Source organism: Mya arenaria, chromosome 12, assembly GCF_026914265.1.
Source record: "Mya arenaria isolate MELC-2E11 chromosome 12, ASM2691426v1".
Classification (NCBI taxonomy): domain Eukaryota; kingdom Metazoa; phylum Mollusca; class Bivalvia; order Myida; family Myidae; genus Mya; species Mya arenaria.
The window spans coordinates 26,730,617-26,752,601 of record NC_069133.1 but is presented as its reverse complement, the minus strand read 5'-3'; the positions used below and the strand labels follow the sequence as shown (position 1 = coordinate 26,752,601).

Here is a 21,985-nt window from a genome sequence, read left to right as displayed (position 1 = left end):
TTGAACAACTTCAAATGATGGAAAAAATATCCACATTTTATCCCTTAAAGCTGCACTCTCACAGATTGAACGTTTGGACAACTTTATTTTATTTTTATCTTGGAACGAGTTAATTTACGCGAAAATGCATGGAACACAACAAGACTGCTGACAATAAAAAAAATCGCAGATTTTCATATTTAAGTTAAAAAATTGATGTCTTATGCAATTTGCTTAAATCGTTAGTAACGCTTTTAGACATATTAATTTTCGAACGGAAATATGAAAATCTGCGATCTGATCTTTTGTCAGCAGTCTTATGTCACTGGTTTGCAGATATTTACGCAAAAATTAGCCCGTTCCAAGACAAAAAATAAAAAAAGATGTCAAAACGGTAAATCTGTGCGAGTGCAGCCTTAAGGCCATATTTCTGCTGAGCACAGCAACAAATAAAACCACAGATGTTCTCTCTTATATGCTGGTTACATTCCTGTTAATATTTGTGACTCTGCTAGCTCGTACTTTCGGAGTATCAAGCGCCAAATTACAAGCGTTTTGGTGTACGTGTTTTTACTGAGTCAAGGACCATAACTCTGCATTCAAGTCATCGAACTTGGACTTCTGAATAATTCAACCCTTTTAATTTTAGCGTATCAAAATTCTTAACATAAGTGGGGTCATAAAAGTGCGAAATGATTCAGAAATACCATTAGCATCATCAATCCATATATTGATTGTTGAATGTTCAAGATGTATTATTTGAATTGATACGAAGCAGTAGAATAAATTTGATGAATATCAAGCAACATAGATTTTTATTTTATTGTCATGAAACATAAACTGATACTATAACATAGAAATTCCTTTATTTACTTATTTGTAGTAATCGACATACAAATGTCTTAGGATTGGCTTAAAAATAACTGTAATAATTTGTAACATCACGGACCTATAAACCAGATGTAATATTAATAATAATGATATAATAAATGTCATTACTTCAAATTGCTAAAACGTTTTTGGCCATACTTGTTAAAACTGGTCAGCAGAATTATTGGAAAATTCAACATGTTTCAGCTTTTCAGAAATCAAGGTGATTTGGCCCCCTTTTCTGGATAGAGAAACTCTACTTGAACTTTCGGGGACACTTGAGAATTTAGTGCCAAGACTGCCTCATACTGTGGGTCCTGGAATGACACATAACTACCCACGTCTTGGATGGTGCATTCTGTATCTGATGGTTCATAGTTCTGGGCAAAGTTATCGGCGGTATCACCTTCAATGTTTTGACTGGCATCCCTGGAGTTATTCCCCATTTCAAGGGCAGACACAGAGTTATTCCCCATTTCTAAGGCAGACCTAGAGTTATTCCCCATTTCAAGAGCATCCAAGGAGTTATTCCCCATTTCTTGGGCATGCATAGAGTCATTTCCCATTTCTAGGACAAACCTGGAGTTACTCCCCATTTTAGATTTCCCACCGTTAAGGCTAGCACCAATCTGATGTGTTCCCCTGTGTTTTCTTCTGTGTTGGGTCCTTTGCTCTCTGGTTGCAAACACGCACGGACAATACCCACACTTGTGCGGCTTCAGTCCAAGGTGAATGTTCAAATGATCCTTGTACTGGTTATCAAAATAAAACGATTTACCGCACTCCTTACAATGGAATCGTTTCACTTTATCATGGTACATTTTCTTATGAGTTGAGACTTGGTGGGAATACTTGTAGGATTTGCCACACACAGTACACTTGTACTTTCTTTGGTTACCATGGAAACATGTTATATGTGTTTTCAAGGATGCTTTAGACTTTAAGGTGGAGCCACATATATCACAAATGTGATATTGCTCATTGTTATGAGTAACACTGATATGAGATTTAAGGTAGTACTGGCATGTGAATGTTTTATTGCAAATTGGGCAGGTATGTTTGAGGCCTAATTTTTCGCCTTCATGCCTTTTCATATGACTGTAAGAAGACAAGTGGTTCTTAAACATGGCGCCACAAATATGGCATACATGTTGCTTTAAACTGTGTATTTCCATGTGCTGTTTAAGATCATGTGTTCCCATAAAGTTTCGACCACAAGTTTCGCACTTAATTTTGATCTCTAAATCCCTCTCGTGACGATAGAAAATATGCCTTTTAATGAATTTTGGTCCATAGATTTTCCCACAATATGTGCAAACATTCATGCATGAAGTTCCTTCTTTGATAAAATGGCCATCGAAAACACGCTTAAAGGTGTATACCTTATTACAAAACTGACATGGAAATCTTCCACGTCCTTTATTTGGGTCTTTTTTTCGAACTTTAGGTTTTGGAGGTTTTGATTCCTTGTCTTTTCTAGGGGTTTTAGGTTTTTTAGGTGGCTTAGGGTACGTGTATTTGTAAGGAATGTAATCATCATCATTGATTTTCTTTTTCTTTCTACTGTTATCACTTTTCTTCTTGTCATCGACCTTCTTGTCCTCGATATCTTCAATATTATCTTCAATGTTGTCATCCATGTGTTCAATGTTGTCAGACATATCTTCAGTATTGTCCTCCATATCTTGAATGTTACTGGACATGTCTTCAGTATCGTGTTCCGCATCTTCAATATTATTGGCAATCTCATCTAATTTATTAGAAGAGTTTCTAATATCTTCAGAAGTTTTACCTCCATGATTGTCATTCAGTTCAGAAACACCCTGGACTTCAACTCCCTCCCCATTTACAATATTGTTTTCTTCACCCTCCTCTGCAGGCATAGCTGAATGTTTGGTAAACTTATTTGACTTCAATCTGATCTGTTTCTTACCAGTAGACACACTTCCATTAAATTGAGAAAAACCTTTTAATTCCTCTTTCTTCTTTAAGCTTGTCACACTTGGTTGGTTCAGCTTAATTATCAACCTACTTGACTGTCTGGTCTTTCCTCTTATGTGTGCAGTTTCCTTATTAGCTTGTTTAATTGATGTACCAGCACCTTTCACTTTGCGTGAGCAAGCCCCTGTTAATGCTTCCGGCGGCAACTTTTCAACAAGTACTTTGCAGTTGAAAGCTGGTTCAATCTTTTTCTTATCAAAACTCATCACAAACTCATGTTGGCCTTTCAATGGATCATTTGTTCCCAAGCTGGATGGGCCTGCAAGTAAAAAAGATGCCCATATCACAGTGCACAACATGCTTTTAAATGATACAAATACAATCATAACATTAACTTTCACTTATTAAGGTCTGCCCGTACCCATTGGCTGCATTTATGGCTTGACCCCACAATGACGAAATCATAATGCCATAAGTGACATGAGAAAGAAGAGACAACAGCTTGCAGTCAAATCCAGACATTGGAAGACTTGAAGGAACAGAATGAGATACATGTACAAGAGATCAGGGTGCTACCCTAGCTCTTTGCAAAGAGACCTCTTGGTTCTTTAAAGGGACTGTACACCAGATTGGCACCAAAAAGTTATATTCTGTAACAAATCTCAGGAAAATATTTTAATAAAATGTTTTACTCTTTGATATCATAATTGTAAAAAAACATAACAAAATGTAAAAAAAAAATCGAATCCGAGACAGGTTTTGAACCAGTGTTGCCAAAATTGCAGTCCAGTGCCGTATCCACTGTGCTACAAAGGCTTACTCTAAACAGTTGGAATATTTAAGCTATATACCTAACATGGTCATATCACGTGATAACATCGACTAGCCAATTACGCATAAGGAATGAACTCTACTAGGTAGACATACCTAGTAATATTTTTTAATGGAAAAATACGAAAAAACTGCGAAAAATAAATTAATTGTAAACTATGTGGAACTTCAGTTAGTAAGTTACAATGCATTGTAAACATCGATACCAAGTTCATGTCAGTTTTCGACAATTTTCTTCTTTTTTATCATACGGAGTAGTCCCTTTAACATGCTCAGTGTAAAGCACTGATACATGGGATACAACATTCCTGGGTTGAACCACACAAATGGGTTACACAAATCTTTCCAATTGTACCCTTTATAGCCATTATAGGGTACAGACAAACCTTTATAACCACAACAACAACAAATTGGCTGTTGAATAATGCCCTAGTGCATTCACACACAACAAATTAAAATTACACTATTTTGTAAGACATACTTTGCGTACATTGCTAGTTAAATAAATCTTACAGCTATGTGATTTTTTTTAATTTTACCTGACAGCTGTGTTGCAGGTACTGTATGAAACTCCCATGTTCTATCCTGAAGACTACCAAATGTGAACACATGCTGTGGCCCTCTCAGAACACTTGATGGATCTGTCAGTAATAAAATAAAGAAATCATCTTTAATCTTATTTACACTATAAAATGTTAATGTTTAATGATTTGGTACCTTTGGAGGTTGGGAATACCATGGCTTGGCTTTGTCTCAAGTCTAAACGGAGCATAACTTGATGCTCATTAAAGCAAGAGTTATAGGCCTTGATACAATTGACTATTGCCCTATGCCATATGTCATAATAATATCTTAAACGGTTTTTAAGTAATCATAATCAGTCATTGAAATTAGACTTTTGGATGAACAAGCCCAATTTCTTATACTATTGCATGGAATCATATATTTGAACAAGCCCTGCTATATTAAATTCAAAATTTGAGCAAGCCCGGAAGACATGTGCCAGTGCAGGGCTTGCGGGCTTGTGCTAATTTCGACCACTGCATAATGGCCAAGGTTGAACTTTTTGAAGGACACCATCAGCCTTCCCCAACCCAAGTCTATGACAACACCTGATACCTCACTCGCGGACAGTCGATAAAATCATTGTGTTGGCCGCGATAGCAAAAATCCGCGGAGGGAAACGGAAAGTGGGTCCAACTCGTTGAATGTACTGTATTTTATCTTCTAAAAACATACCAACTTACAAGAAGAATTTGTAACTTGGTTCTGAATTGTCAAGGCTTTATACAATATTCCAAGTCTATTTTGATCTTAATCATGCTTGAGCTGGCAATTGCCTGGGTTTAGATGCTTGTTACACATGAACATCTGTTTTGTGTTGTTTCAAAAAGGAATTGTGTAAAATGTCAGGCCATAACCAGTTTCTTATTAAAGCTGATTTCATTTCAAGTTACTCTAGGAACCAGTTATGGGGGCCTTTATGATTGGGAAAAATGCATCATTTTGATAAAAAATTGGAATTCCAATTTTGCCTAGAAAGGAACAAGAATGTGTTCAAGATAGACACAAATAAAGAAAAAAAGTAAGTCCCTTTACAAAAGACCAAATCTTTAATACAAAATGGTTAAGGCTGTAAATTTGTTGATGTAAAAGACAAAAAAAGTTCAGGAAAGAACACTCACAGTCACCAACTTCTATATACTAACCTGACTTGAGCAAAGGCCATGTACGCTGAGAGAAGAGCTCATGTATTGCATTTTCCTGCTCCCTCGTCACATACAACATCATCATGTATACAGCCATCTCAGAACTGACAAAACAAACAGCATGTTTGCTTAGTGATAATAACGTACATGTAGGGCTCCAGTCTATTTACAAAGAAACAAATTGAATTGGTACTTCCCAGTCATCATTGCAATAGGCTATTCAGGCTTTCATATTTAGTCTTTTTTATTTTGCATTAAAAAGACCAAGACATAACTGAAAGAAAAAGTGTAATCTTAAAACTATGCATTGCGGAAGACTACCTAACCTGAAATTTTTATGCTTTAATAAAAAGCTCTTGTAATACTGGTACATGCACAATATTCTAGGGCTCTACTTTTTAAACCACTCTTTATGTAGTAAAGGAATGGTAGAAGTTTCCATTGCAGTTGTATTTTGCTTTAGAACTTCAAATTGAAATTATGTTGAAAAGATACATATTATTTGGTCATGCAACTATCTGTTAGAGTTTAGTAAATACTTATACACCAGCAAATTGTAACCACGGCCCCCAGGTCTTGGGGTATACTGGGGATAGCGGGAATAATGGGCCGTGAATTTACCTTCCACGTAGTCCCGCAGTGCCGAGTGACTGCGCTTGTTTTGTTTTAGCACCAAAAATAGCTGGAATTGGGCCTTACCTAGGTATCCCGAGGTGTAGTCCATATAAAGGCGCGCTTCAGAGTCATTGACAGTTTGTTTTGGCGACTCTACAGGTCCATATCCCACTTGTTGTTTTCCTGGCCAAGAATGACAGATCCCAGGACTAAATATATAGAGCGGAAAGATAATGGGCACCTGCTCGATAGTTCCAAAATGGCTATGCTTTGTTGACAGATGTCGATCTGAATTAGTGTTTCATGAAACACTTAAGTGTACCAAGAGAAAGTATTGGCTTAAACACTGTTAAAACAAGCAAATTCATTGAATTGATATCCCCCACCTGATTAGGCAAAGTTCATGGATTGGAAATGAAAAAGTAGGTGGAATATTCCTATATTAACATGTAATATGGCTGCAGAGAAATGGACCGTTATGAATGTTGGATACAAGTTTGAGTTTGTTAGGAATTATTTGAAATAAAAGTTTTGTATATAGAGTAACATTTGTAATAGTTTCTATGAATTTAAATGATTTCAAAGTGAAAGTTCAGACATGTCTGAAGTGATAACAGTAAAAAGTGGAAAATGACATTTTAAGGTACCTGTTGATCATGTTCACTGTGTGTTATTTTCAAGCTCATAGGAGCTTTATGTTGGTGATAATTGACTATAACCACATATATATATATTGGCAGGGATTTTACCATCTGTTCATCCCCACAGGCTGGAGATTTTTGCTGGGGTTGGCTGGACCGAAAGTCCAAATCCCTGCTATTCCCCAGAACTTGGGGGGCCATGGTTACAATTGACTGGTGCATTAACAGCACTTATTTTAGTCTTGTTTAAAAATTAACACAATCTCATCAAGGAAAACATTTTCATTAAGTTTCATGAATGTTTGATCATGTATAATGCCTCTAGTTTGTTCCAAATATTTTTCTAAGATTTGACCTAGTGACCTAGTTTTTGACCCCATGTGACCCACTTTTACGAGTGGTAGACATCTGATCAGGGGGAACATTCTGACCAAGTTTGAACATTTTCTGATCAATGCCTACCAAGATATGGTTCTGGACAATTTTACCCGCGATTAACAGGATGGAAAGTCAAAGTCCCTGCAACTCCCTGGACCTGTAACCACAGCCCCCCCAGGTCCGGGGTTATACCGGGATAGCGGGGGAAATGGGCCATGTTTTTACCTATCTGGTGGCCCCGCAGTGCCAGGTGAATGCAGTGGTTTTGTATTCGCTTTAAATATAGCGGGGAATGGGCCTTACTAAAGTGTGCACTTGCACTACATTACCTAGGGTCCCTGGGGTGCAGGGGCATTTGGCGGGGATTTTATTACCATCTGTTCGCCCCCACAGGCTGGAGATTTTAGCCGGGGTTGGCTGGACCTAAAGTCCAAGTCCCTGCTATTCCCCAGACCTTGGGGGGCCTTGCCCTTGGTTACAATTGACTGGTGCATGAACAGCACTTATTTTAGTCTTATTTTAAAATTAACACAATATCCTCTCTGTTCATGATACATCTGATCTTTTGTTATTCAGTTAATTGTGCAGGCAAAGACACGGAAACGTGTTAATTCTTCTTCGAGGTTGTGGATTTTATCCGACAGCCTGTCAGAGAAAAAACAAAACATTATTCTATCCGAAATCGAAAATCCGGATAACATGATAGAAACGACTTGTGTTCAGTAATAATATCAGGACTTTGCATTCAAACTTACCATCAAGCAGTGACTGTGGTTGTCTTTCGTTGTAGTAGACAGAATGTTGTCATAACTTAATAAAGGAAGCACTTAAATATTGGCCTTGTTCAGGTTTTGCAGTTATTGCTTTTTTTTCAGGTACTCTCCGCAGCGGTTACTTCCCTTTGGAAACAGTCAACAGTTTTTTTGTTTTTTCAAAATGCGGATTAACAAATAAGAAATGGGACCAATAATACAATACTAACTCCCAGGTAAGAAATAAGGATATGTTTTTTTTCAAATTTTACTTACTCATACTTTGATAACGAATTTCAATAATAATTTTGTCGTTAGAATAATAAGTATAAAAATAAAATGTTCGCATTCGCCTCATGGGTTTCAGGCTACTGTAAAGGGTCTCGCTCATGTGTTTGTAAAATGCATTTTTTGTATGAGGAAAATACGTGTGGCAAATCATTAGGGGTATAAAAACTACGATACTGACGGCTGGAACCCTTTATTTTATCGAACGAGGCCTTAATTGTGGGCCTGTGATTTTGCTATCAGTTTTAATTTGTTTTATTTCTTTACTGTACTGGCGTTAGGTCGCACCACACTTAATTCAGAATATGTTAAGTGTTCCTTTCTGGAATTTCAGTATCAAAAGTAACAGAGATATAATATAAGAGTTTTCAGATGCAAAACCGAGAAAAAATGGTGCCAAAACATGGGCGAGTCGTTTGAATGCAGTTTCATCCTTTGTGTTCATACATCAATATCTCCTTCCGAGCAAGAACTTCTGAATTGCCTTCCCAAATAAAATATTGTATCTAGTACATAAGCTTGCCTCACAAACTCTCAATAGGCGTATACGTAAATGGACAAAAACATACAAAATAAACATTTTATTACGAGTTCTGTATTCTACATAGCACTGTTTGCGTTCCATTCATCTACAATGGTATAGACGCTTCTTAGTGGGACCATTTTACGAAAGGTCTAAAGATTGAGACTAAAAAATGGTATTAATTCGCATTTTCAACCATTTACATGTAGCATTTAGCAAATGTATTTGAATTTAATTCACGGATAGAGAAATTAACAGCAAGCCTGCTGAATTGGGCATCTTGAACGCTTATTTTCCCACATTTCCTGATAAATTGTGATATGCATCGAATCAGAATTTACACTTATAATCTTTTCATTTTAAGAGTGACACAGTCGCTGTCTTGTATTCAATTATTTCCCACTCTGGACACTCGTTGTCATTCGAGAGCGGTATAGGACGGCACGTCAGCTGACGTCTCTCTGATATTGTCGTCATCGTCGTCCATGTCCCCCAAAATACACTAGATAGGAATACAAATATATCCATGGATCAGGATTGAATTTTTAGGTTTAACTTAACAAGCAAGATTGTGTTCGTTTTAAGTAGCCTGGAAAATGTTAGACCGCTAGTTGATAATATGTACATTTTGTTCTATAAGTTAAAACATCAAAAAGGGCTGATCATCTAGGCCGTCCAAAATAATGCAATGCTCATCAAATTCAGTACCTATAATAAATACAATCAGTGCTCACGAATATCATAATAATCAATAGGTCCGCATCAGCACGCACAATGGTATGTAGGTTTGCACCCGTTGTCTTACATAGCTTTGACGTTCACAACAATTGTAGTAGGTTTGTTAAACTGACCTGTGTGTCCGAAGCTAGAGGCGGCGCCCGCAGAAGGACACACAGAGGCGTATAGACCAAGTTGGCACCCGCCATTCCCCACATTGCCCTTAAGTACAAAACACAATTTTATTCAATAAAACCCAAACGTAAACATTGTTTGATATCAACAACAGACCAATTCTGTTACTTCCCATTGAACAGACTGTGCGCCCTACTTCGTGTGAAAGCCACCCTTGGGTTGAATGGAAAGAAACGGAATGCATCCTACTTGGGAAGTTCCGACGATTTAACATACTTTGACATCGTAATAGCAGTTACATATCGTAAGTAAATGGATAGTGTTTGAACCATTTCAAATTAGATTATGATTTAAATGGTGAATAAATCTAATTTATATTTTAACACCATCATCATTAATGTAACAATACAGTTCGTACCATGATGGAGACCGTTTTCACTTTTTTCGCATATTCATTTAACCCCATAACATAACGGTTACACGTATATATAGGAGCTTGACCGTGCCATTACTATCGTGTGGATTAATTATAGCGTTATTTACTTATACAGTAAAACTGTGATCGCTCGAGCATGCCGGGGTCCGAGTTGAAACCTCGACGAAAGCGAGGTTTCGAACGACCTGAGTTTCAATTTTCCAGCCTGTTATGAAATATCTTTCAGTGTACTAAGTTTGAAGTCGTCAAACCTACTGTTTATTACGACACCGATTATGTGTTGCGTTGTGGGAAACGCCCAAAGGCCCACAGGCTGTCGTATACGAAATGTAAAAGAAAAAAAAAACATAAATGAATAAAGAGTTAATTATGTTTATTTTTTACAAAAAACACATTTTCTAAACAACATTTAAATATGACAGTATATATTATGGCATTAGTCAGATTTAAATTTCGCAAAATCAAATTTCCTTTTAACTGTCATTGCAATTTTTTCAACTTGCGAAAGCACCTAGCAATTGTTTGTTTATTTTGGAACACACGCTCGGGATAAAGTGTGAAATAATTACATCGAGGGAGCCATAAGGTTTTGTTCATTATTTGCGTATTTGGGACCGGCTATAGTGCTCGACTCCTCGATTTAGGTTTCGATGCAGCGTCAGTATATTTTATATGAAAATAGAAGGAAACATGTTCGGGACAAAGCTCCGACCTCGAGAGACCGCCGGTTCTCAAACGACCGCCTTTTCAAACGACCGCAGTTTTACTGTACATTTGCTAATTATTGAACGTTGGCCTCGACAACATGGTACAAACCAGTAACCTTACCCACAACATTCGTGATCGAAATTATACAACTCGCTCTTCGCGCTCGTGTGTAATTTTAAAAAGTTAGAAACTCATGTTGCGGGTGCAATTACTATTTCGTGTAGTAGTCAACTTACCATTTGAAGCCATAATTTTTGACAATTGTACCTGCAATGGCTGGACCTGAAAAAGATGAATGCAATATTGAAAGAGAAAACAACAACAGCAACAGCAGCATCATCATCATCATCAGCAGCAGCAACAACAACATGTCAATTGACCCTAGTACCATATACGCAAATTTCAACTTACGACAACAACGCCACCAGAGTATGTGCTCATATGTTATGTCAATCAGTGGAGCCAACAATGGCAATATGTCAACTAACCATTGTATTACATAAAAGCGGGTTTGAACCAACCAAGTGAGTAGCATCGCCACTTTAAAGCTGGATTTTTTATTTTGATGATGCAATTTTGCAAATCTTAGTATTAAGCTCATGACCTATTTTTTTTAACTAACAAGACCCAGACTTATACCGATCAGAAATATCGTTCATACAAATAACCTGATCAAATTTTATGAAGATCAACATAAACTATTCCATTTGTGTGAGGAAAAATTAACATTTTATAAATTTAGTCGCATGAACTGTCAATCAGTGGAGCCAACAGAGGCAATATGTCATTTGACCTCTGACTTTGATACATTAACGCAAGGTTTTACTTACCAAAGCAGTATGGTGTCTAGACATATGGCTACCTGAACAATGTGTGTATGACCGCCGTCCACCGTTAGAGCCAATCACGGTAAGATGTCAATTAAATCATGTGAAACATTAACGCACGTTTTTACTCACCAAGCGCGTATGCTAAACACAGCTGAACATTACTGTAGCGTAAACACTTCCGTACGTGCTTGTATGACGGCATTCCATCACTAGAGCCAATATCGGCAAGATGTCAAAGTTCTAGCTCCTGATAATAAAAGTACGTTCGTAGCTACTTACCAAGTGAGTATGCTAAACAGACGGCAAGCTGAACAATAGCGTACACACTTCCGTAAGTGCTCGTGTGACGGCCGTCCATCAGTAGAGCCAACAGCGGCATGATTGCGGCGTCAGCAACGCCTGAAACAGGAACGATTACCGCGTGATGACAATGGCGCAGTCAGCCAGGTCACAGGTGTGACGCATCACAGTACTTCGTAATCTTCATGCATATAGCAAGTACAGCCATTGTGCTATTAAAATTAAACTGCATGTAGCGCTTATATCAGTCGGTTTAACAAAGCACGCCCGCAGTGCAATTTTGCACCGATGAAAGATTCAGTTTAAACCTCATCACCAGAGGAATCGGTGGAGTTAAAAAATAGTTTGGGACCAAACAGATATTGCTACGTAATATAAAGCTACGAATTAGTTGCCAGGTTCAAGTGAAACAACAACCAACTGTTTATGTATGGATGATTTTCGGTGTAATTAGACCCACATGATGCAAAAACGATTACACATTCTCTTGATGTGTAAAGTCGAGGGACGGTTCACTTGGCTGTTCTTTAAAACCTTGAAATGCTAAGTTCATTTGCAAATGGAAGTACATACCAACTCCTATGCCAAGACAGACGTGCGGAATCATCAAATGTATCATCTCCCGACAAAATGGAATCTGAAAATAACACAAAGTTAACAGGCAAAAAGGGGCCGTATTCTATAGTTCACAACGACGCATTAATACAAAATATTTTTGGAAGAACTCACTTATTTTAAGTGATCTAAAGTGAAATTCCAGTGTTTCTAAGAAATATTTAAGACGTTTTTTGAAAATACCCTAGACATTATTTGCATCAGCAATCGGCAGTCAAACCATAACATTTTAAAACATTGAAAGGAACTTAATCGTTGACTTATAAGATACATATACGTCAACAGCAACAAGATTTTCGACTGTCACTAGATATACCCATCGAAATAATGATTTGTTGTCAGTTGTTAACAGAAATATTTTAGTGAATTAAGCAACTCAAGTGCGATAACTATTAAGAGAGAGGTCGAAATGGTTTGTTCACGAATTTGGCAGTGATATTCTGCCCCTAACAATGTTGTCCAAGTTTGATGATGATCGGACAAGGCTCCACTCCTCGAATTACATTGCGGATAACATATCAACAATTCAAGGGCTATAACCTTGGAATGACAAGGGCGACATGCTTGGTTATTGAACTTGGCCCAGATATTTAACCAATACACATATAATCTAATTTGGCGATTATCAGATAAAAACTTCGAGCGCGGATAACTTACTAGAAGCTATCCGACCAACCGCAGGTGAATAAATAATGCGTCCCGTCTTATGAAGGGTGTTTAGAATATTTACAATGTATATAGAAAACGTTGATGTAAACTCACTTACAGAAGTCATACCAAGGCCAATCAAAACCATAGAACCACCGGTAAAAAGCCACCTGAAATTACAAGACAACACGTTGATCATTCGACGTAAAGGTTGCCTAAATTTTACAAATCTTTCCAAGAAGTAAAGTATGATATCACTAATTAATTATATCACTAATCAATTATTACACATCTGATAACACTTTCGGGCATTGTAGTCCTGCATCCGTATTAAACGTAACACATTAAAGTGACATTCTTATTCAAAATCAATACATATACATGTATAACAAACATCAATTTTGACTAATTAACCCTTAACTACTTACTAATTAATGAATGTAAAGAAAATATTAATTACTGATAACAATGTTGTAATCGTGTTATTAATAGCACAAAGCGCAAAAATATTAAATGATTGGTGAATGCTAAAAGATTTACTGTGATCTACTATTGTCTCATAAGGTAGAAATACCGTGTTTTATGCTCATTTCTTTCACATTAAACTCGTTATCCTTCATATGAACCATTGTTTTCGACATTTATTCATCCTTTTTGGAATATTAAAACAATATTATTACCGGTGGTTAATCTTATTTGGGAGTAAGAGTGCATCTTTAAGTATTCAAATTTTGAGCCAAAGAACAATGACATTTAATGAAAGTGCATAAATTAAGTTTATTTAAGAAGATGACTAAATCAGTTTGTTTATTTAGGTCATACGAATACGATTTCAATACTTGTAACAAGAGTTTAAAAGGCACTAAACAATATTTCCATCACCTTCCGTAGGTTTTGGCGATAACTGGAAAGACATTGGTGCCAACAAGATAGCCAACGCTGTCTGGAATGAATATCAGACCTGGAACAAATAAGCGATACTTGATTAAGCCAACAATTTCCGTGCGTGAGATGGAAATTATGAATTCAAAATACACTTTAAAATAATATTGCCAAGCAAACAGTTTCAAAATGGACAATTAAACTGCCGCAGCGGGAGAACCACGCAGTGGGTGTACAAAGGTTGCAACTTCAAGTGGGTGTACAAAGACGTTCAAGAGGTTTCCAAACAAGACGTGTGTGTTCACTTATATGACAGCTTCACTTGCATGTTAAAGTTGGAGTTGAATTTAAAAGTCGTTTGCCAAATGTCAATTTAAACTTAGGCTCGTTGATAGTCGCATAATTCGCTTTCCGCGTGTTTTTGTGCACGCCATTCTAAACGTGTACAATGTACACAAAACCTGGATGACGTTGTGCACAAAAAGTAGCCCATTCATCCATGTACCAGTTCAAACAGTGAGTAGGTTGTGTCACACTTCTTGAACGGCATTCGGAACTCCTCGGTCATTTACCAGCGAAAACAGCCTCGGATGTATATGGACGAATTACAATGGCAGAAATCTTAACATTTAAATACGCTGCAAGTAGACCGCGTCGTAATTTTAATTTAGAAGTTCAACTCTTCAACTGACTTAACTCTAAAAAAGTAATCTTGATTGATATGCAATGATACTCTTCACCGGCAATCGATTTAAACTTATTAATGCAAAAAAAACACGTTAAAACACTACAATTAATAACATGTAATACTTTTATTTATAATTTTACGAACTACTTCTACTGACGTACCGGTATACATCCGCGGTTACAATCGATGGAAAATGGCCGAGGAGTGTTGATTGCTTGAACGGGCACGTATACATTTGGTCTTTTTTTGTGCATCAAGATTTACTTTCCTGAATGCAAAATTTAGTGAACACATTTTTCAAACATAGTTTGCATAAATGGAATGTAAACATCGAAAGTTCCGACGTACCTAGCTGCCACTGTTTGGCGTCCATTGTGCCCATGACCCAGAGGGGCACTGTGGACTCCAGCACCGCCAACGACATGGACGTCAACATTATCACTCCTGGGAAACATTAAAGGAGCAACGGAATTTGGAGAGTTTGTATATTTATATTTTATATCTAGTGTTGATGTAGTTTTGATATTTGTGTTAGCTTCGATCAACCCACATCATAATCAATATACTAATAAATTAAGGATTGGTTTCAATTTCACAAGCCAAAAAGTTTAGCGTAGATATATTTAATTATTCATATATATATTTTAATAAAGTTGAATATTAATATCATTTTTTACACCGAACAAAAGTCGCAATTAGGTATTGGTTTATTCTCGTGTCTTTCCCGTGCAAGAAACTACTTCCGAAAATGTATACCAAACGGAGAAAATAAATTAAAGCTTATATTTGCTGGCAATAGAAAATGTAGAAATATAAGGGTCGGGTGCAACAAATAGGGTCGGTAAAGCGGAAACAACCATTTTTGCTATGTCTTAGTGGGGAAAAAATGAAGTAAATAATATTATTAGTATTTTTGCTAATTTTGTAAAGTCCTACAGAAAGAACCATAGACCCATACCTGCACAGAGAACAATGTAAGGATCCCAGAGAAGCGTCAGTAACGAGGAGGACCCAGTCTCGACCTGCAACATACCGTGACACTCAGCAATAGGATGGACAGAACGAAAATATAATTTTAATATCACATTTGCCCGAGAGAAAACGACACGAAAAATGTCGGCTTCGCGTTCTGCAGTTTGTCTTGGCGTTCTGGTGTCTGAGACAAAACGGGACGAATCGACACATGCGCATCCATTTTTAGCGTTAAAGACAATACTTATGTTTCCGATTTGTTTCATAAATAAACAAGAGCTGTCACAGTATGTGACGAATGCCCCCGATTGTGACATTGACCTATGAACAAGGTCAGTACATGAAAAGTTGATCTTGCCTTTCAAATACATATGGAAAGTTATTTTAAATTGCCTCTAAACATAAAAAATATCACCCATAGTTGACAACCGACACTGTTATGTTCTTATATATGCAGCACTCCATTGTGAATAAACACCAAAGTGTGACCTTGACCTTTGAGGTAGGGGCACGGGTCTTACACGCGACACGTCGTCTTGGTATGTGGAACACATGTGGCAAGTTATTTTAAAATCTGTCCATACAAGGGAAAGTTACAGCCCGGACACGACAACCTATACTCTATGTCCTATATGCAGCAGTCCATTGTGAATAAAGACTAAGTGTGACCTTGACCTTTGAGGTAGGGACACGGGTCTTGCACGCGACACGTCGTCTTGGTATGTGGAACACATGTGGCAAGTTATTTTAAAATCTGTCTATACATGGGAAAGTAACAGCCCGGACACGACAACCTATACTCTATGTCCTATATGCAGCACTCCATTGTGAATAAAGACTAAGTGTGACCTTGACCTTTGAGGTAGGGGCACGGGTCTTGCACGCGACACGTCGTCTTGGTATGTGGAACACATGTGGCAAGTTATTTTAAAATCTGTCCATACAAGGGAAAGTTACAGCCCGGACACGACAACCTATACTCTATGTCCTATATGCAGCACTCCATTGTGAATAAACACTAAGTGTGACCTTGACCTTTGAGGTAGGGGCACGGGTCTTGCACGCGACACGTCGTCTTGGTATGTGGAACACATGTGGCAAGTTATTTTAAAATCTGTCCATACAAGGGAAAGTTACAGCCCGGACACGACAACCTATACTCTATGTCCTATATGCAGCACTCCATTGTGAATAAACACTAAGTGTGACCTTGACCTTTGAGGTAGGGGCACGGGTCTTGCACGCGACACGTCGTCTTGGTATATGGAACACATGTGGCAAGTTATTTTAAAATCTGTCTATACATGGGAAAGTAACAGCCCGGACAGGACAACCTATACTCTATGTCCTATATGCAGCACTCCATTGTGAATAAAGACTAAGTGTGACCTTGACCTTTGAGGTAGGGGCACGGGTCTTGCACGCGACACGTCGTCTTGGTATGTGGAACACATGTGGCAAGTTATTTTAAAATCTGTCCATACAAGGGAAAGTTACAGCCCGGACACGACAACCTATACTCTATGTCCTATATGCAGCACTCCATTGTGAATAAACACTAAGTGTGACCTTGACCTTTGAGGTAGGGGCACGGGTCTTGCACGCGACACGTCGTCTTGGTATGTGGAACACATGTGGCAAGTTATTTTAAAATCTGTCTATACATGGGAAAGTAACAGCCCGGACACGACAACCTATACTCTATGTCCTATATGCAGCACTCCATTGTGAATAAAGACTAAGTGTGACCTTGACCTTTGAGGTAGGGGCACGGGTCTTGCACGCGACACGTCGTCTTGGTATGTGGAACACATGTGGCAAGTTATTTTAAAATCTGTCTATACATGGGAAAGTAACAGCCCGGACACGACAACCTATACTCTATGTCCTATATGCAGCACTCCATTGTGAATAAAGACTAAGTGTGACCTTGACCTTTGAGGTAGGGGCACGGGTCTTGCACGCGACACGTCGTCTTGGTATGTGGAACACATGTGGCAAGTTATTTTAAAATCTGTCCATACAAGGGAAAGTTACAGCCCGGACACGACAACCTATACTCTATGTCCTATATGCAGCACTCCATTGTGAATAAACACTAAGTGTGACCTTGACCTTTGAGGTAGGGGCACGGGTCTTGCACGCGACACGTCGTCTTGGTATGTGGAACACATGTGGCAAGTTATTTTAAAATCTGTCTATACATGGGAAAGTAACAGCCCGGACACGACAACCTATACTCTATGTCCTATATGCAGCACTCCATTGTGAATAAAGACTAAGTGTGACCTTGACCTTTGAGGTAGGGGCACGGGTCTTGCACGCGACACGTCGTCTTGGTATGTGGAACACATGTGGCAAGTCATTTTAAAATCTGTCCATACAAGGGAAAGTTACAGCCGGGACACGACAACCTATACTCTATGTCCTATATGCAGCACTCCATTGTGAATAAACACTAAGTGTGACCTTGACCTTTGAGGTAGGGGCACGGGTCTTGCACGGACGGACGGACGGACGGTGCGATTTTAATATGCCCACCTTCGGGGGCATACAAAGAGTTTGTGTACCTTTCCTGTGCTTTCGATCTTTTGGAAGAGCTCATACTGAAGACCTGCAGACAATAATATGATGAATACAAGGCACAGTAAGCGAAAGAGCCTAAACTAATATAATATAATAATGTCTCTTATTAATTACAAATATTTAAAACCAAGCTGTCTTAAATGAACTGCAAATGTAGTAGTCATGATCTATTTAGAGGGAAAATACAGCAATTGCTCTCCTGTAAAAGCGTCCTTAACTGTGAAATTCTTGTCAACTATATGAATTGATGACGTCAAAATGTTTAAAATGCTTGACAGTTTTAAGCCAGGGTCCGTTTAGTCCCAGATAATAATAGATACAATACCAACCTAGACTAAGGAAAGCGAGAAGGGCGATGCCGACGAATGGCAGAGTCTTCCCCGACAGCGCGTACAGGAGCCCGCCGAACGGATAGCCCACTAAAAGCAAGGTCAAGGTCAGATATAAAGAAAGCACTATAATTTTACATCAATCCGAATCTAAAGAAATGCTGGCGGGGCGATGCCGACGATGAACAGGGTCGTCTCCGACAGCGCGTACTGGATCCGAACGGATAGCTCACTGAAAACAATGTCGTTAAGGTCCGATTATTTTTCACTGAAGCTATAAGCATTTTCGTTTTGCTCGAGGTGTTTTTGCCTGTCCCTGATAGATCGAGCCAACGGGGTTCGACTATACTGTGAAAAATTTCAATATCTTTTGTTGAATCTGATATTTGCAATCTAGCACGTAATGGACTGTGTTTGACATCTCTATTAATATTACTACTAAGGTTGCGTACCTAGAATGCCCAGGGCACACCCTCCCATGGCGAGCCCCATAGCCTGGCTTCTCCTCTCGTCCTCGGAGAAATATTCCGCCAACATGCTCATACCTGGTGGCAACAGACAACAGAAACAAATCGTTTACGGCACTCACTCACATATTTATGTTGGCAACGAACTGGGTTTTTAATCAATTTGTAAATTTAGTTATGATAATCATTAAATATTATATATCAGGGTAAATCACTATTTTAAATACAAAATGGACTAAATCACAGATTTATGTTGGCAAAGAATTGTTTTTCAAAACAATTTTGTAAATTTGGTCATGCTAAACATTAAATAATATATTTGGCGGTAAAGCACTATTTTATATATAAAATGGTTAGATTGTGTTGACTCGAAAATGAACACTGTTTTAGAAAATGTCGAAAAAACTAACATTGCAAAAGATGCGAATATGAAGATCGAAAACATGAACTTTTTGTCTAATTAATAAACATACCTGATATTGTGGTGGCGGCGGACCCGACTCCCTGTACGGCCCGCCCGATGAGTAGCGGCGTGAACGTCTGGCTGGCTCCCAGCACTGAAAATCCAATAATACTTTTAATGTAGTGGTATCGATTGCCTTAAATGATGACTTCATGAGAAAATCAATATAATTATTTGTTTGTATTTTCTAAAAGTGTTAAGTGAGTATATAACTTTATAAAGTGACGTACTTGAAGCCGAAATCACGAAAACACCAGTTCCGAACATGAGCAGGTACCGATAACTAACTCTGAAATAACAGAAGAATATGATTGCACACACATTGTAAATGCATTGTTCACGAAAAGTTGATTATTCAATGTTAATTGCAACGCAAACTATTTCAATAGGCCAAAGTTATCCGGTCCTTACTTAAGAAAAAAACCTACTAACATGAGATCACAATACATTATAAAACTAATAAGGTATAAAGACATTTCTCAAATAGGTACAGTGGTCAGACATATGTCAAATTACATTATAGCATCTACTGGTAATGGATAACTATGGGACGTGTACTACTAAGTGCTATTTCATTTAAACATATAACCTGCGCGGGGGGGAGGGGGGCACTTTTAAATTATGCCATCCCCTACGGAAGCAAATTTACCTTTGTGGGGTGTAAATTAGCAAAAAAGACACCTACCTTTATACTATTTAAATAATTGCCTCCCCCCTGTGGCTTATATGTTTTACTGGAATAGCCCTAAGTAAGAAGCATCCATTGTTTCACAAATAATGACTGTGATTGAAAAAAGAGAAAACAGTCAAGAAAGTAGGGTGGCACTGTTATTATTATTATTGTTATAAACATTGTTTTATGCTATATTCTGGGCCGGATGCCTTTACCTAAAATAAAATTGAGTTGAGTTGAAATGAGCTAATAAAAAAGGCAACAATTCCGTAATGTATAAGTAACTGAAAACTGATATATTTAGGCGGCTGGTCGCCGGAAGTGGCCACCTGTTTGAGAGGTAACCGACCACGGGGTTGGCGGCTATCTGCACAAGCGCCTTGGATCCGAGCAGCCAGCCCACTCGACTGTTCTCACTTATGGCACGAACCGGAAGCCGTAGCGCCTGCAGATGTGATCCAATAATATGAACGTTAAGCCATTCAAACAATAAGCAGTTTTCAGTACGATTTCGAGCGTAATATTGAACACAGGCAACAACTTTGACAGCCAGCAAATTGGAGTACAAAATGTTGAAATCGTAATTATTTTTGTTTTGTCTTAGATGTATATTGTTGAACAAAGGAATTCATTCAATATCTTAAAAGCAATATTATATGGGGCTCACCTTTTCAAAAATGGATCCATCTGTAGCATTTGTGTCTATGCTGTTGTTGTTTTCGGCTCTAGAATATATGATGGACGATGCCGACAATTGTCGCGCAACACCGGAAGTAAACGCCTGACTTCCGTCCGCCTGTCTGTCCGCCTCCAGCAGATAGTCCGGAATTATTGGAACTTGGTAGCGATAACATAAGAGATCAGTATGATATTAATTTGATAAGAACTTCTCCGAACTAGAAATGCACCAAAAAGAAACAGCTAAACACAGTGCTATTGTTAAAGATTTTAAACTAAATTTACTTTCTCACGAAGTGGCAAAATATTTCCCTTCTATAGAAATACACTTACATATATTGCAAAAATAATATCAATAACCTTGATCGTTGATTGATGCTGAACGCAAAATCTCCTACAGCATGGATGCGAAACAGTGCCGCCAGCTCTTTTAGGAGCTGTATATAAAAAAGAGCCAAAGACACTTCCGAGGTAGAGCAAAAGAACGGATATCATCATAAAACGTATGAAAGTATGACTCGTTATTTTAGCTGGCGCCACTGTTTTGCATCCGTATACAGGGAATACAGTAGGCGGACGTTTAAACATCCGCGAAAGTTGAAATTCTTAATGAATTAACCTAATACTTAATGATTCTCAATCTGCCAGTTCACTGACTGAACATGTAGCCTGCATTTTAAGCACATGTTTTATGTTTTATATTTTCTTAGATGGTACCAGGAAAAAACAACAACAAAAGACCATCTCCGTCGCTTAGTGGTTAGGATATCCGCATACGGAGTGGAAGGTCGAATGTTTGAGCCCCACACGGGGCTGGTTCTGATAAGACCGTTTGTTGACTCAGAAGCTAGTTAAATAGGCGTCAGGCATATTGGATAGGGGTCAGGAGTTAAGACGCATACCAGTTACGGTGTCTCATATGTCCAGCGGGCTAGTGCATTTCTTAATTTAGAGATATGGCACCATAATAAAGACTTCACTTGGTATATATACTTCATATTACCTACGGCTGTGAGGAGCAAGTAGTCCAGGAAGTTGGTGAAGGCGACGACCGCCAGGAGCGCCCGCAGTGAGCGGCCCGACCCCCGCAACAACGCAGAACTCTCATCGCCTGTACAAAGGACAAATACAATATTTAAAGTATGGTAAGACTGGTTCCGATGACCCGACCGTCCCTGAAACAAAGGTACCAACCCTATTTTCTTTTTTTGAAAATAAAATAAAAAAATGAGTGTGAAAAAAATGGTACAAAATCAATAATTTGGTTTTTCGAAAAAGTAAAACTTAGAACAAATGTAATGCACACATGAAACAAAGAAGAATGAATAAAT

The 21,985-nt window shown here is 38.2% G+C and overlaps 2 protein-coding genes across 3 annotated transcripts in view; both read right to left on the bottom strand.

Annotated features, from left to right (window-relative positions):
• Positions 1-807: 807 nt before the first annotated feature.
• On the bottom strand, positions 808-7,839 carry LOC128211799 (GDNF-inducible zinc finger protein 1-like). 2 transcript variants are annotated; one of them, XM_052916869.1, is made up of 5 exons: positions 7,720-7,835; positions 6,030-6,154; positions 5,331-5,434; positions 4,161-4,262; positions 808-3,109 (listed from the first exon to the last, which is right to left on the bottom strand). In XM_052916869.1, exons 3-5 carry the CDS (start codon positions 5,425-5,427, stop codon positions 1,068-1,070), a joined length of 2,241 nt encoding a protein of 746 aa, XP_052772829.1. In that variant the 5' UTR covers positions 5,428-5,434; positions 6,030-6,154; positions 7,720-7,835; the 3' UTR covers positions 808-1,067. The 2 variants fall into 2 exon arrangements, with proteins under 2 accessions (XP_052772829.1, XP_052772828.1); XM_052916868.1 differs by lacking the exon at positions 6,030-6,154 and having other exon boundaries at positions 7,720-7,839.
• Positions 7,840-8,945: 1,106 nt separating this feature from the next.
• LOC128210574 (chromaffin granule amine transporter-like) overlaps positions 8,946-21,985 on the bottom strand; it is a 20,290-nt gene continuing 7,250 nt past the window's right edge. The window contains exons 2-15 of the mRNA XM_052914926.1: positions 21,658-21,765; positions 20,644-20,813; positions 20,306-20,421; positions 19,534-19,592; positions 19,314-19,397; positions 18,826-18,918; positions 18,374-18,463; positions 18,029-18,072; positions 15,445-15,508; positions 14,835-14,930; positions 11,633-11,752; positions 10,760-10,805; positions 9,379-9,466; positions 8,946-9,029 (exon numbers count right to left, since the gene is read on the bottom strand). Coding sequence (XP_052770886.1) covers positions 8,946-9,029; positions 9,379-9,466; positions 10,760-10,805; positions 11,633-11,752; positions 14,835-14,930; positions 15,445-15,508; positions 18,029-18,072; positions 18,374-18,463; positions 18,826-18,918; positions 19,314-19,397; positions 19,534-19,592; positions 20,306-20,421; positions 20,644-20,813; positions 21,658-21,765 — 1,262 coding nt within the window. The remainder of the gene's footprint in view (positions 9,030-9,378; positions 9,467-10,759; positions 10,806-11,632; positions 11,753-14,834; positions 14,931-15,444; positions 15,509-18,028; positions 18,073-18,373; positions 18,464-18,825; positions 18,919-19,313; positions 19,398-19,533; positions 19,593-20,305; positions 20,422-20,643; positions 20,814-21,657; positions 21,766-21,985) is intronic.

Excerpts from the sequence above, each read along its gene's own strand:
- LOC128211799 (XM_052916868.1), bottom strand. The coding sequence starts at position 5,427 with ATGGCTGTATACATGATGATGTTGTATGTGACGAGGGAGCAGGAAAAT. Across the intron at positions 4,263-5,330 it reads ATGGCCTTTGCTCAAGTCAG|ATCCATCAAGTGTTCTGAGA; the intron begins GTTAGTATATAG and ends TATTACTGACAG. Across the intron at positions 3,110-4,160 it reads ACCTGCAACACAGCTGTCAG|GCCCATCCAGCTTGGGAACA; the intron begins GTAAAATTAAAA and ends TTTTACTTGCAG.